Source organism: Aphelocoma coerulescens, chromosome 1A, assembly GCF_041296385.1.
Source record: "Aphelocoma coerulescens isolate FSJ_1873_10779 chromosome 1A, UR_Acoe_1.0, whole genome shotgun sequence".
NCBI classification, from domain to species: Eukaryota; Metazoa; Chordata; class Aves; order Passeriformes; family Corvidae; genus Aphelocoma; species Aphelocoma coerulescens.
The window spans coordinates 8,851,177-8,864,396 of record NC_091014.1 but is presented as its reverse complement, the minus strand read 5'-3'; the positions used below and the strand labels follow the sequence as shown (position 1 = coordinate 8,864,396).

At 49.5% G+C, this 13,220-nt stretch overlaps 1 protein-coding gene across 1 annotated transcript; it reads right to left on the bottom strand.

Moving 5' to 3' along the window:
• Positions 1–4,848: 4,848 nt before the first annotated feature.
• LOC138104553 (inositol 1,4,5-trisphosphate receptor-interacting protein-like 1) lies at positions 4,849–6,348 on the bottom strand. The gene has a single exon (XM_069003839.1). It carries the CDS (start codon positions 6,346–6,348, stop codon positions 4,849–4,851), a length of 1,500 nt encoding a protein of 499 aa, XP_068859940.1.
• Positions 6,349–13,220: the final 6,872 nt, after the last annotated feature.

Genomic DNA, 13,220 nt, shown 5'->3' with positions numbered 1-13,220 from the left:
CACAGAACTCCTGAAGCTTAGATCACTCCACTCTAATGTGCTCTCCCTCAATGCCACATAAAGATGTGCTCCTCCTGACACTTGCAGCAACTGGCTTCTCTCTTGCCATTCCGAGAGGAACTCTATTTTGTATAGGGATGTAGACGTGTCTGCATTTAGACGCCATCCTCAGTACAAACCTCCTCCCTTGCTTTTTTCTGACTGGAGATCCTTGCTACTGGCTACGATGGTGCTGTTTATTGGGAAGAGTTTCTCTGATGCTGATCACAGCACAGCACAGCAGGAGGTCCCTTTTTGCTCCCTTGGGCTACTCAAATTCCTCTTGGGTGATCTCTGAAATACTCTTTATCAGCTGAGGGCTGACAAAACACAGAATGTCTGAGTGATCGCCCTTCCCTTGTCCAGCCGTGACACAAGAGCTGGGTGCACTCAGAAAACACAGTTTTCTGAACCATCCTATATAAAACCAACAACCAGCTCCTTATAAATTCTGCCATCTAGATGAGGTCGCCATTGAACAGCTCCATGTCCCAAGTGGTACCCAGCAGGGAGGGAAGCAGAGGAAGACAGGATCACAGCAGCCACTGATCAGTCATTCACAGGCAGCGCCACAAAGAAAGACGAGAGAGTCAGGAATTTCACAGGCTACTCTGTTTCAGCAGCCTATGTCACCCTGCTCCTTTTAAATGTCTTCTGATGACAAGCTTCATGGCCAAGCACAGTGCTCACCTTTGGGACATGAGTAAATAAGATGCAGAACGGGAGGAAAAATTTCTTCTGACCTCCAGTCACCTGACTGTCAAGCAGACAGAGAAAACCTCCAGTCTGTTCTGAGGGAGGTGTTTTATAAACTCACCTGTAGCTAAAGCTATTCAGAAAGCCCACACTACCAGACCCAGAGTGGTAAAGAGCCTATTCATTTGCTGACCCTGGAGAAAAGGCAGCTTTAAACAAACTCTGCCACTCCCACTCTCTCTCCCTAGAACTTCAGGTTGAGACGCCTAGGACCAACTAAAGAAAAAAGCCATTTCATTCATGCCCTGGTCAAGCATTTCACACCCTCTTGTCCCTCCCAATCTACCAGCCAGTCAAACACAGAAAAAGCAAGAGACCTGTGGTAGGCTTCCAGTGGAAATACTGGCAAAATCTTCTTGGACTGCATTATTTGAAGGACCTGAGGTCAACTCACTCACTGACTGTGAATGACTTTTACTGCTCCACTTAGCCTACCAGCTCAGCTCACCTCAGCTCAGCAGCCTCCCAGCTACCTTTAGCTGCATAAGCACACGACCTGCAATCAGAAAGGCGCGAATCTTCCTTAGGAAGGAAACAGTCACGGGGAATGAAGAGTGGAGATTAGTCCACACTCTGAGGAACAGGCAACACCAACCAAACACTCTGGCAATAGCTTGTGTCTAGAAGCTCTCTACCTTCCAATCCACCTCAAGGCTTTGGGACTTGTGCTGACTTGCACAAAGGAACCCACTCCACCCTGCAGCAGTGGGCTCCTTCTTTCCAGCCTGGATGGAGGCATGTCCTGTATTTTGCAAGCATGTCCAGGTGTTCAGAATGGAACATGCTGATCATGATTAGCACCTTAAGGCACGCAGCTCTTCCCTTCTCAAAGAATGCTTTGTGAAATGATAGGCAGTGCTATCCCCACCCTTCCAAACAAGTTACCCTCCTTCTATTGCACTTGCCTTCAAAATACTGCCACTTCTTCATTTCAGACTATGCTTCCCTCAGAAGGATGCACAAAATGTTAGAGTAGTTGCAAGCACCCGCACCTGCAATTTTCAACTAACTGCGTCTTCAGAAAGGCTTCTGACAACAGGCCATTCTCTGGACATGAACACGGCAACACTGAGGCAAGATAAATTATTTCAGTACATCTTACAGCCCAGATGTCTATGGCCAGAGAAGACACCAGCAGGTTGTCCTGATACTTCTGCTCATCCTCTCTGGTAGCAGCTGTACAGAGAACAACACAGTTTTAAATTCTAACTCAGTTTGGGCTCCACTGATGAAGGAAGCAGGAAGAAAGTGACTTGGCTTCACGCTTGGAGCAAATGTGAGTTTTCTGTGGATTTCAGTGTCCAGGATTTAAACCGGGAAGGGGTTTTCTTCAGTAAATCCAAAGGACAATTGGCTACAGAAACCTGTATCTGATACTACTGATATGCGCTGACAGTTCTCTGGCTGTGACTCATTTCATTCAAACCTGCTTTCTCCGAATGCACATCTGACAGCAGGACTTGCTCCATTCAGCCTGCAGCAGTTCCACAGGAAAGATGTTGTGAAACTGGCCACACATCTTCGCAACACTTCCACTTCAACATTTTTCCCACTATGTTCAAATGTATTTCTCAGCTTCCTAAGGAGTGCAGTGTCCGTAACAAAGGAGACGAGACTTTCATGCAGAAATGGAGAGACCTTGAACCGCAGTGGCAGGAACAACTCTGGTGTAATACCAGTGCCAGATGGCATGGGCATGAAAAGCACACTCACATCAATACGAACAGGCTTAGGAGAGACACAGAGCCCGCAGGGTGAGGTATTCCCAAAGAAGGGGAATTGACAGTGCAAAGGAGAGTTAATACCAACCAGGTGCTCAGTTACTTTATCAGAGCTCCCCTGTTTTCAAGGCCTGAAAGAACAGCTCAGTGCCAGAAAGACATCCAGATCATTTGGCCATGCTTGCTCTTATGGAACACTGTTTTCAATTTCCATCCTAGTGGGGTTGCATACTACTGACCAGTTAAAACCAGCACCTGAGCTACACCACAGTGTTTCAGTAGCAACTGTAGGTTGTAGGTTCTGCCCTTCCCCTCTCCCAGCATGCTCCTCAGACACACAGCACACTTGCACATGCACCAAAACTCACAGCCACACCCACAGTTTGACCACCTGCAATAGTTTTGGCCCTGGCCAATCTAGCCCTGGGTGGATTGTGCAACAAGAAGCCATGGGGGCCGTGCTTCTCCCCGAATCCAAGCATCGCCCCAGAGGCCACACAAGCTGTGCGGTCAGGCCGTAAGGCTCAATGGCACACAGAGATCAAGTCCTACCCACTGAGAGCACACGTCCTTGTGGAAGGGGCTGATGAGAGACTGGAGCTGGGGCAAGGGACAGGGCAGGTCTCTGCAGCTGGGGGCAGAGGAGAGGGGAACAAAGTGGGTGGGTGTGTTTGGGGAGAAGGGAGCAAGGAGGGTGTTCTCCTCCTTCCACAAGCTGGGCCAAAGGGGCTGTGGTGGGAGTGATGCCTTTTCCTGGTCTTAAAATCAAGAATCATACCCGGTTAGAAGGGGAAAAGAGATTTTACCTTGGTATTTATTTTAAGGATCCTTAGGTGCACACGTCCAGGTCATATGCATCGAGATGCGCCCCACCGAGTGTGTGTGTGTGTGTTTGTGTCCCCAACATTAGGTATAACATTATAGGTTTTACTAATTAGCATATCTATCCAAGATTCCCCAATGAGAGGCTCAAGTGAGCCCCCCTCCCCAAGGATCCTTCCCCTGGACGGTTGGTTCTATCTTGGTTTACAGAATGTGTTCTGGAGAGGACCTTGGGGTCTGGGGCACACCGATCCCTAACTACGAAGCTTCTAAAATGTTGGGTCTCTTAGCTTGACAAACAAGTCCAAGAATGTAGGCAAAACCCACTAAGAATACAGAAGTTGTAAAAGGTATAATAGGGGTATAAAAGAAAAGGCAAAAAATCTTCATGGCATCAGGAGCAGTGCCTGCCCAGCAGAGGAAGCAAAAGGCAGGGAGCTCAGCGAGCACAGTTCCCTCTCAGTGGAACAGCGAGTTCTGCTGTTGGCAGCGATCCTCCTCTGGGAGGTCCCTGCCTGCTCTCCTCACTCTTGCCTGCTTGTTCCTGGCCCCTCAGAGGACTTCCCTCTCTGACGTGGGCCACAGCAGCTTTCTTTCCCATGCTCTCAATGAGGAGGGGCAGGTTTTAAGCAGCACTGGGAGGATTAATTAATATTTTAGCTGTTTCAACCATCATGACTTCTGCTTGCATTCATGAGACAAAATTAATAGCCCGGCTCTAGAGTGTTGCAGAAATGCAATACCGAGATGTGACTGCTGGACACAATCACCGCTTGAGTCACTTTGTCATTTTTTCAGGTAGCTGCAATGGATGGACATTCTCTAAGAACCATTGGGTTAAATACAAAGAAGGACACTTTTCAGGCAATTTGAGAAACTTCTCTCCTTTTATTATTTCTTCAAACATACATATGTAGATATTACTGAAGGGCAGCTATACCAGAGTAGCTCAATTGCCTAAACTAAGGGTAACTGGGAAATAATCTCACACTAACAATCCTAAAGGACCTCTTGACGTGATGATGATGAAACTAGTTCCTATTACGAAAACTTGGACTACCTATTCTCCTATGGTAAAGTGAGTTAAAACTATTATCTTCACTTCCACAGACTGAGATGAACTACATCTTTACAAAACCATTATAAAGTACATACAGGTCACTGAAAAAACTACATTAATTTTCTAACAGGCTCGGTTTTGGTCTTCCAGGCATGCCAGGCAACCTCTCAGCATCAGTGTCTTCCGTGAGGATGTGCAGGTGGAGCCAGTTTCTGCCTTACAGACTTTGGGCAATATTGCAACAGCACCGTCATGACTGGAAGGCGAAGGGCAAGGCAACGCAGAGATGTGTGTCTGCACGGTGAATCCATGTGCCACAGCATCTTCCATCCATGGGAGCAGGAAAGCAGCTTCAGGATTGCCAGTGAAAAAAGCAAGAATGATGCCGTGCTCACGTGGCTGCCTTCGGGTGTGAGCCCCCCCAGCACAGCTCTGTGCAGGGAATTCCTCTCAGTGGCTGGAGAGCAGCGTCCAGAGGCGGAATCGCAGCTGACCGTAAGCTTGCATCGCCTCCGCGTGGGCGGCCGGATCTCGGGCCAGGTGCTCAAAGAGGTTGAGCGGCTCGACCGTTCGCATTGCCGGCGGCAAGCTGATCTCCCCAGGAAGCCTCTTGTTGCCCAGGACAAAGTGCTCCAGGCGTTTCAACTGCAGGCAGCGGCGCAGGTATGCCATGATGTCCCACAGCCGCCGCTCAAATTCCCTCCTGCGCCACTTGGACAGCGGTACGGTGGTCAGCACGTGCATGACCACAGTCTTCCAGGTCGAGCTGGAAAAACCTGTGCCCCTCAGGATGTAGGTGAAGAGCTGCAGGCATTTCAGGTGCAAGCTCTCACACGGCACCTGCCTGGCCACGTGCTGGAAGAATTTTGCCTCTGCCACAGCGTACGTCTCAGGCCACGCTGTGCTTGCGATGGACTCGGCCTTGGCGGGCCGGCTGCTGACAGAGCTGCTGGAGCCGCCTTTCTGGGCCTCTGTGGGCTGGCTGACCACAAAGATGTCGGAGTCCCCGTGGCGCACCCCAAACAGCATCTCCACCATCAGGCTCTCCTTGCCTTTGCTCAGCCGGAATTGGCAGGACCGGCTGCAGGGCTGAAACACCAAGTGCCACGAGTACGACTGAGGCAAATGCAGCCACGAGCATCTCACCAGCTTGTAGAACCAGTGGGAGGTTTTCTCCACGTCCAGGTAGGAGCCGGTGCAGAGTGTCTTTAGGAGGCTGGGCTTCTGCTTCCGCCGCAGCTCCTTCTGCGAGTGGTGCAGGAAGCACAACAGCTTCTCGCCCAGCTGCTCCCTCTCGCACGTGCACACCAGCTCCACACGGACGCAGAAGGTCCTTGCTGCCATCTGCCCGGCACTGTTCAGCTCCAGGTGGAAGGCGTGTCCCGGCGGGGGATTCAGTGGGACCAGCATGCGGTACACCACATCCTGCTCACGGGGACTCCAACCCTCAAAGGCACTGCCCACCCCGATGGCTTCTTGAGGCACCGGGTAGAAACTATTGCTCACGCTGTCAGTAAAGACACGCGTGAAGCTCTCCATCAGCTCCGCTGCCACTGAGCGACCTCTCTCTACGTCCTCGACAGGACACTGTATGCGATCCACTAAAAGGATCCCTCGCTTATTCCCAACGTCCCGGGTGTCTTCTTCCTCTTCAGTTCCACCACGGCTGCCTTTGTCCTTGCCATCACCGCGGCCTTCTTTTTCACTGGCAGCCACATTTCCACCTTCTTCTTCTTTTCCATCTTCATTCTTCTTGCCTTTCACATTCGCATCCCTGTTTTCCTGATCCTTCCCCTTCCGATCACTGGTTCTGTGTTCACTGGAATGCCGGTCTTCCTTCACCTTCACATTGTTGCTGTCTCCTTCACTTGCTTTATCAGCACCTTCTTCAGTTGAAGCAACGTTGCCGTGCTCCTCTCCATTTCCATCTTCATTCTTTTCTCCCTTCATATCGGCAGCACTGCCTTTCTCATCTTTGTCTCCATCATTGCCTTCTTCGTTTCCAACGTCATTCTTTTCTTCCTCAGTTGCAGCAAAACCGCAATGGTCTACTGCATTCCCACCATCACTGCTGTCTTCCTGTCCTGTCCAATCACTGCTTCTTTGCTCACCGGCATCACTGCTTTCCTCCACCTTCAGATCCGCATTTTCTCCCTTTCCATCTCCCTCGTATTGACCTTCTTTTACATCATCATTGTTGCCTGCCTTCGTATTTGCATCAATGGTTTTTTCTTCATTTCCATCTCCTCCTTCTTTCTTTTCAGCATCATGGTCTTGTTCCACCTGCACATCCTTGTTTTCTCCTTCATTTGCTTCAGCATGGCCTTCTTTATCTCGAGCAACATTGCCAGGTTCTTCTTCCTTTCCTTCAGCAGTGTTGCCTCCTGGCACATTCCCACCACTCCGTCCTTCATCTTTCTTTAAGTCACAGGCATCTTCATTCTTCACATTTTGGTCTTCCTTCACCTTCACATCTTCATTTCCTTCACTGGCATCATCTTCCTCTCCTTCATTTGCAGCCACAGGACTGCCTTCTCCTTCATTTTCATTACCGCTGTCATCTGCCTCCACGGTCATATTATGGTTTTCTCCATCTTCCTTTGAATCAATAGTGTCTTCTTGCTGTTCTTTTCCTCTCTCCTCTCCTAGGGTCTTGCAGGAGCTCTGGTCCTTGCCGCTGCTGTTGGCTTCACGGCACTTTCTCCTGCAGCTAAACCACAGGCCCAAGAGGAGCAGGAGTCCAGCAAGAGCCCAGAATGGCCACTGCTGCAGGGCACCAAAGAGCAGAGCTCCCCAGCCCTCATCCTGCTGCTCCGGGGGCCCTTGCTCCAGCTCCTGCAGCAGCCGAGCCATCTCGCGGTCGAGCAGCTCCTCCCGCTCCTGCATTCGCCGGTGCGTGGCCTCATCCAGCCCATCCCCAGCTGGCTGGGGGTACTGGATCAGGCTTTGCACGAGCACGAAGAGCAATGACAATAAAGCCATGGTCTGCAAGAGGACACACAGAAGGGGTTCAGTAGGGCCGGAATGGAGGCAGCCGGTGCGGGGCAGGAGCCACAGGGATGTGGCAGCAGGAAGGAGAGGGCCCCCGGCAGCTGGCAGGAGGCAAGGCCTGCACCGCTGCCCCAGCGAGCACCGAGCCGGAGCAAGGCGCTCCCGCCAGGGGCTGGGCCCTGCGTGCAGGGACAGAACACACGCCCCGGCTGCCGGCGCTTCTGCCCCAGCCCTCCCCCAGCCCGGCCTCCCCACCACCTGTGTGCACTCACCGCTTGCCCAGGCTCTACTGGGGGCAACGGCAACCAACGGGGCCTTTTCTAGCTGCCCCCATTGTGACACGGCCCCTGTGGTGTCACAGGCCCCAGAGCGCATCACAGGCCAGCCCCACCCGCCATCCCCAGCCCGGGAACTCATCATGGCCCTGGGCACCCAGAGCCTCAACAGACACAAAGTGCAGACCCATCAGTCGTGAACCTGGGAACCCCAGGGCTTCCCTGTACAAAGCAGGCACAAGCACCCTCCCACACAAACCCTTCTCAAATATAAATATGGGTGACAGGACCCCGATACGCTCTCTATATAGGTGCAGGCTTTTACTGATGATTGCAGGCAGATGTTCTTTACTATTAACAATAATATTTATTACTTTGGCCACAGCCTGTCATACAATACAGGCTAATTTTTAGTTACAGGTTTAGTGAGAAAGCAAGAATTAGAGGCTGCTTGAATGATGCACAGGAAGTTTAAACGTCATCCAATGTTAAGGCCTACCCTTCTTTTACACCAATACTGTCCTGCCTCACACATCTTTTGTGAGATAAACCCTTTTGGGAGGGTTTCTCTCCTGAATTTAGGAACACTTTCAAAGATCTGTTTATTGTTTGACAAAAGATTACATACATCCAACTGATGGTTTGCACAGTAGCACAAAAAACCATCCAAACTACTTCTTACGCTAGATGTGGCTGATCAATAGCCTGGCTGAGAAATGGACAAGCCACTGTAACAAGAAATACAAGTTTGGAAAAGGAAAAAGAAAAGTCCTCAAAACACAGAACTCCTGAAGCTTAGATCACTCCACTCTAATGTGCTCTCCCTCAATGCCACATAAAGATGTGCTCCTCCTGACACTTGCAGCAACTGGCTTCTCTCTTGCCATTCCGAGAGGAACTCTATTTTGTATAGGGATGTAGACGTGTCTGCATTTAGACGCCATCCTCAGTACAAACCTCCTCCCTTGCTTTTTTCTGACTGGAGATCCTTGCTACTGGCTACGATGGTGCTGTTTATTGGGAAGAGTTTCTCTGATGCTGATCACAGCACAGCACAGCAGGAGGTCCCTTTTTGCTCCCTTGGGCTACTCAAATTCCTCTTGGGTGATCTCTGAAATACTCTTTATCAGCTGAGGGCTGACAAAACACAGAATGTCTGAGTGATCGCCCTTCCCTTGTCCAGCCGTGACACAAGAGCTGGGTGCACTCAGAAAACACAGTTTTCTGAACCATCCTATATAAAACCAACAACCAGCTCCTTATAAATTCTGCCATCTAGATGAGGTCGCCATTGAACAGCTCCATGTCCCAAGTGGTACCCAGCAGGGAGGGAAGCAGAGGAAGACAGGATCACAGCAGCCACTGATCAGTCATTCACAGGCAGCGCCACAAAGAAAGACGAGAGAGTCAGGAATTTCACAGGCTACTCTGTTTCAGCAGCCTATGTCACCCTGCTCCTTTTAAATGTCTTCTGATGACAAGCTTCATGGCCAAGCACAGTGCTCACCTTTGGGACATGAGTAAATAAGATGCAGAACGGGAGGAAAAATTTCTTCTGACCTCCAGTCACCTGACTGTCAAGCAGACAGAGAAAACCTCCAGTCTGTTCTGAGGGAGGTGTTTTATAAACTCACCTGTAGCTAAAGCTATTCAGAAAGCCCACACTACCAGACCCAGAGTGGTAAAGAGCCTATTCATTTGCTGACCCTGGAGAAAAGGCAGCTTTAAACAAACTCTGCCACTCCCACTCTCTCTCCCTAGAACTTCAGGTTGAGACGCCTAGGACCAACTAAAGAAAAAAGCCATTTCATTCATGCCCTGGTCAAGCATTTCACACCCTCTTGTCCCTCCCAATCTACCAGCCAGTCAAACACAGAAAAAGCAAGAGACCTGTGGTAGGCTTCCAGTGGAAATACTGGCAAAATCTTCTTGGACTGCATTATTTGAAGGACCTGAGGTCAACTCACTCACTGACTGTGAATGACTTTTACTGCTCCACTTAGCCTACCAGCTCAGCTCACCTCAGCTCAGCAGCCTCCCAGCTACCTTTAGCTGCATAAGCACACGACCTGCAATCAGAAAGGCGCGAATCTTCCTTAGGAAGGAAACAGTCACGGGGAATGAAGAGTGGAGATTAGTCCACACTCTGAGGAACAGGCAACACCAACCAAACACTCTGGCAATAGCTTGTGTCTAGAAGCTCTCTACCTTCCAATCCACCTCAAGGCTTTGGGACTTGTGCTGACTTGCACAAAGGAACCCACTCCACCCTGCAGCAGTGGGCTCCTTCTTTCCAGCCTGGATGGAGGCATGTCCTGTATTTTGCAAGCATGTCCAGGTGTTCAGAATGGAACATGCTGATCATGATTAGCACCTTAAGGCACGCAGCTCTTCCCTTCTCAAAGAATGCTTTGTGAAATGATAGGCAGTGCTATCCCCACCCTTCCAAACAAGTTACCCTCCTTCTATTGCACTTGCCTTCAAAATACTGCCACTTCTTCATTTCAGACTATGCTTCCCTCAGAAGGATGCACAAAATGTTAGAGTAGTTGCAAGCACCCGCACCTGCAATTTTCAACTAACTGCGTCTTCAGAAAGGCTTCTGACAACAGGCCATTCTCTGGACATGAACACGGCAATGCTGAGGCAAGATAAATTATTTCAGTACATCTTACAGCCCAGATGTCTATGGCCAGAGAAGACACCAGCAGGTTGTCCTGATACTTCTGCTCATCCTCTCTGGTAGCAGCTGTACAGAGAACAACACAGTTTTAAATTCTAACTCAGTTTGGGCTCCACTGATGAAGGAAGCAGGAAGAAAGTGACTTGGCTTCACGCTTGGAGCAAATGTGAGTTTTCTGTGGATTTCAGTGTCCAGGATTTAAACCGGGAAGGGGTTTTCTTCAGTAAATCCAAAGGACAATTGGCTACAGAAACCTGTATCTGATACTACTGATATGCGCTGACAGTTCTCTGGCTGTGACTCATTTCATTCAAACCTGCTTTCTCCGAATGCACATCTGACAGCAGGACTTGCTCCATTCAGCCTGCAGCAGTTCCACAGGAAAGATGTTGTGAAACTGGCCACACATCTTCGCAACACTTCCACTTCAACATTTTTCCCACTATGTTCAAATGTATTTCTCAGCTTCCTAAGGAGTGCAGTGTCCGTAACAAAGGAGACGAGACTTTCATGCAGAAATGGAGAGACCTTGAACCGCAGTGGCAGGAACAACTCTGGTGTAATACCAGTGCCAGATGGCATGGGCATGAAAAGCACACTCACATCAATACGAACAGGCTTAGGAGAGACACAGAGCCCGCAGGGTGAGGTATTCCCAAAGAAGGGGAATTGACAGTGCAAAGGAGAGTTAATACCAACCAGGTGCTCAGTTACTTTATCAGAGCTCCCCTGTTTTCAAGGCCTGAAAGAACAGCTCAGTGCCAGAAAGACATCCAGATCATTTGGCCATGCTTGCTCTTATGGAACACTGTTTTCAATTTCCATCCTAGTGGGGTTGCATACTACTGACCAGTTAAAACCAGCACCTGAGCTACACCACAGTGTTTCAGTAGCAACTGTAGGTTGTAGGTTCTGCCCTTCCCCTCTCCCAGCATGCTCCTCAGACACACAGCACACTTGCACATGCACCAAAACTCACAGCCACACCCACAGTTTGACCACCTGCAATAGTTTTGGCCCTGGCCAATCTAGCCCTGGGTGGATTGTGCAACAAGAAGCCATGGGGGCCGTGCTTCTCCCCGAATCCAAGCATCGCCCCAGAGGCCACACAAGCTGTGCGGTCAGGCCGTAAGGCTCAATGGCACACAGAGATCAAGTCCTACCCACTGAGAGCACACGTCCTTGTGGAAGGGGCTGATGAGAGACTGGAGCTGGGGCAAGGGACAGGGCAGGTCTCTGCAGCTGGGGGCAGAGGAGAGGGGAACAAAGTGGGTGGGTGTGTTTGGGGAGAAGGGAGCAAGGAGGGTGTTCTCCTCCTTCCACAAGCTGGGCCAAAGGGGCTGTGGTGGGAGTGATGCCTTTTCCTGGTCTTAAAATCAAGAATCATACCCGGTTAGAAGGGGAAAAGAGATTTTACCTTGGTATTTATTTTAAGGATCCTTAGGTGCACACGTCCAGGTCATATGCATCGAGATGCGCCCCACCGAGTGTGTGTGTGTGTGTTTGTGTCCCCAACATTAGGTATAACATTATAGGTTTTACTAATTAGCATATCTATCCAAGATTCCCCAATGAGAGGCTCAAGTGAGCCCCCCTCCCCAAGGATCCTTCCCCTGGATGGTTCTATCTTGGTTTACAGAATGTGTTCTGGAGAGGACCTTGGGGTCTGGGGCACACCGATCCCTAACTACGAAGCTTCTAAAATGTTGGGTCTCTTAGCTTGACAAACAAGTCCAAGAATGTAGGCAAAACCCACTAAGAATACAGAAGTTGTAAAAGGTATAATAGGGGTATAAAAGAAAAGGCAAAAAATCTTCATGGCATCAGGAGCAGTGCCTGCCCAGCAGAGGAAGCAAAAGGCAGGGAGCTCAGCGAGCACAGTTCCCTCTCAGTGGAACAGCGAGTTCTGCTGTTGGCAGCGATCCTCCTCTGGGAGGTCCCTGCCTGCTCTCCTCACTCTTGCCTGCTTGTTCCTGGCCCCTCAGAGGACTTCCCTCTCTGACGTGGGCCACAGCAGCTTTCTTTCCCATGCTCTCAATGAGGAGGGGCAGGTTTTAAGCAGCACTGGGAGGATTAATTAATATTTTAGCTGTTTCAACCATCATGACTTCTGCTTGCATTCATGAGACAAAATTAATAGCCCGGCTCTAGAGTGTTGCAGAAATGCAATACCGAGATGTGACTGCTGGACACAATCACCGCTTGAGTCACTTTGTCATTTTTTCAGGTAGCTGCAATGGATGGACATTCTCTAAGAACCATTGGGTTAAATACAAAGAAGGACACTTTTCAGGCAATTTGAGAAACTTCTCTCCTTTTATTATTTCTTCAAACATACATATGTAGATATTACTGAAGGGCAGCTATACCAGAGTAGCTCAATTGCCTAAACTAAGGGTAACTGGGAAATAATCTCACACTAACAATCCTAAAGGACCTCTTGACGTGATGATGATGAAACTAGTTCCTATTACGAAAACTTGGACTACCTATTCTCCTATGGTAAAGTGAGTTAAAACTATTATCTTCACTTCCACAGACTGAGATGAACTACATCTTTACAAAACCATTATAAAGTACATACAGGTCACTGAAAAAACTACATTAATTTTCTAACAGGCTCGGTTTTGGTCTTCCAGGCATGCCAGGCAACCTCTCAGCATCAGTGTCTTCCGTGAGGATGTGCAGGTGGAGCCAGTTTCTGCCTTACAGACTTTGGGCAATATTGCAACAGCACCGTCATGACTGGAAGGCGAAAGGCAAGGCAACGCAGAGATGTGTGTCTGCACGGTGAATCCATGTGCCACAGCATCTTCCATCCATGGGAGCAGGAAAGCAGCTTCAGGATTGCCAGTGAAAAAAGCAAGAATGAT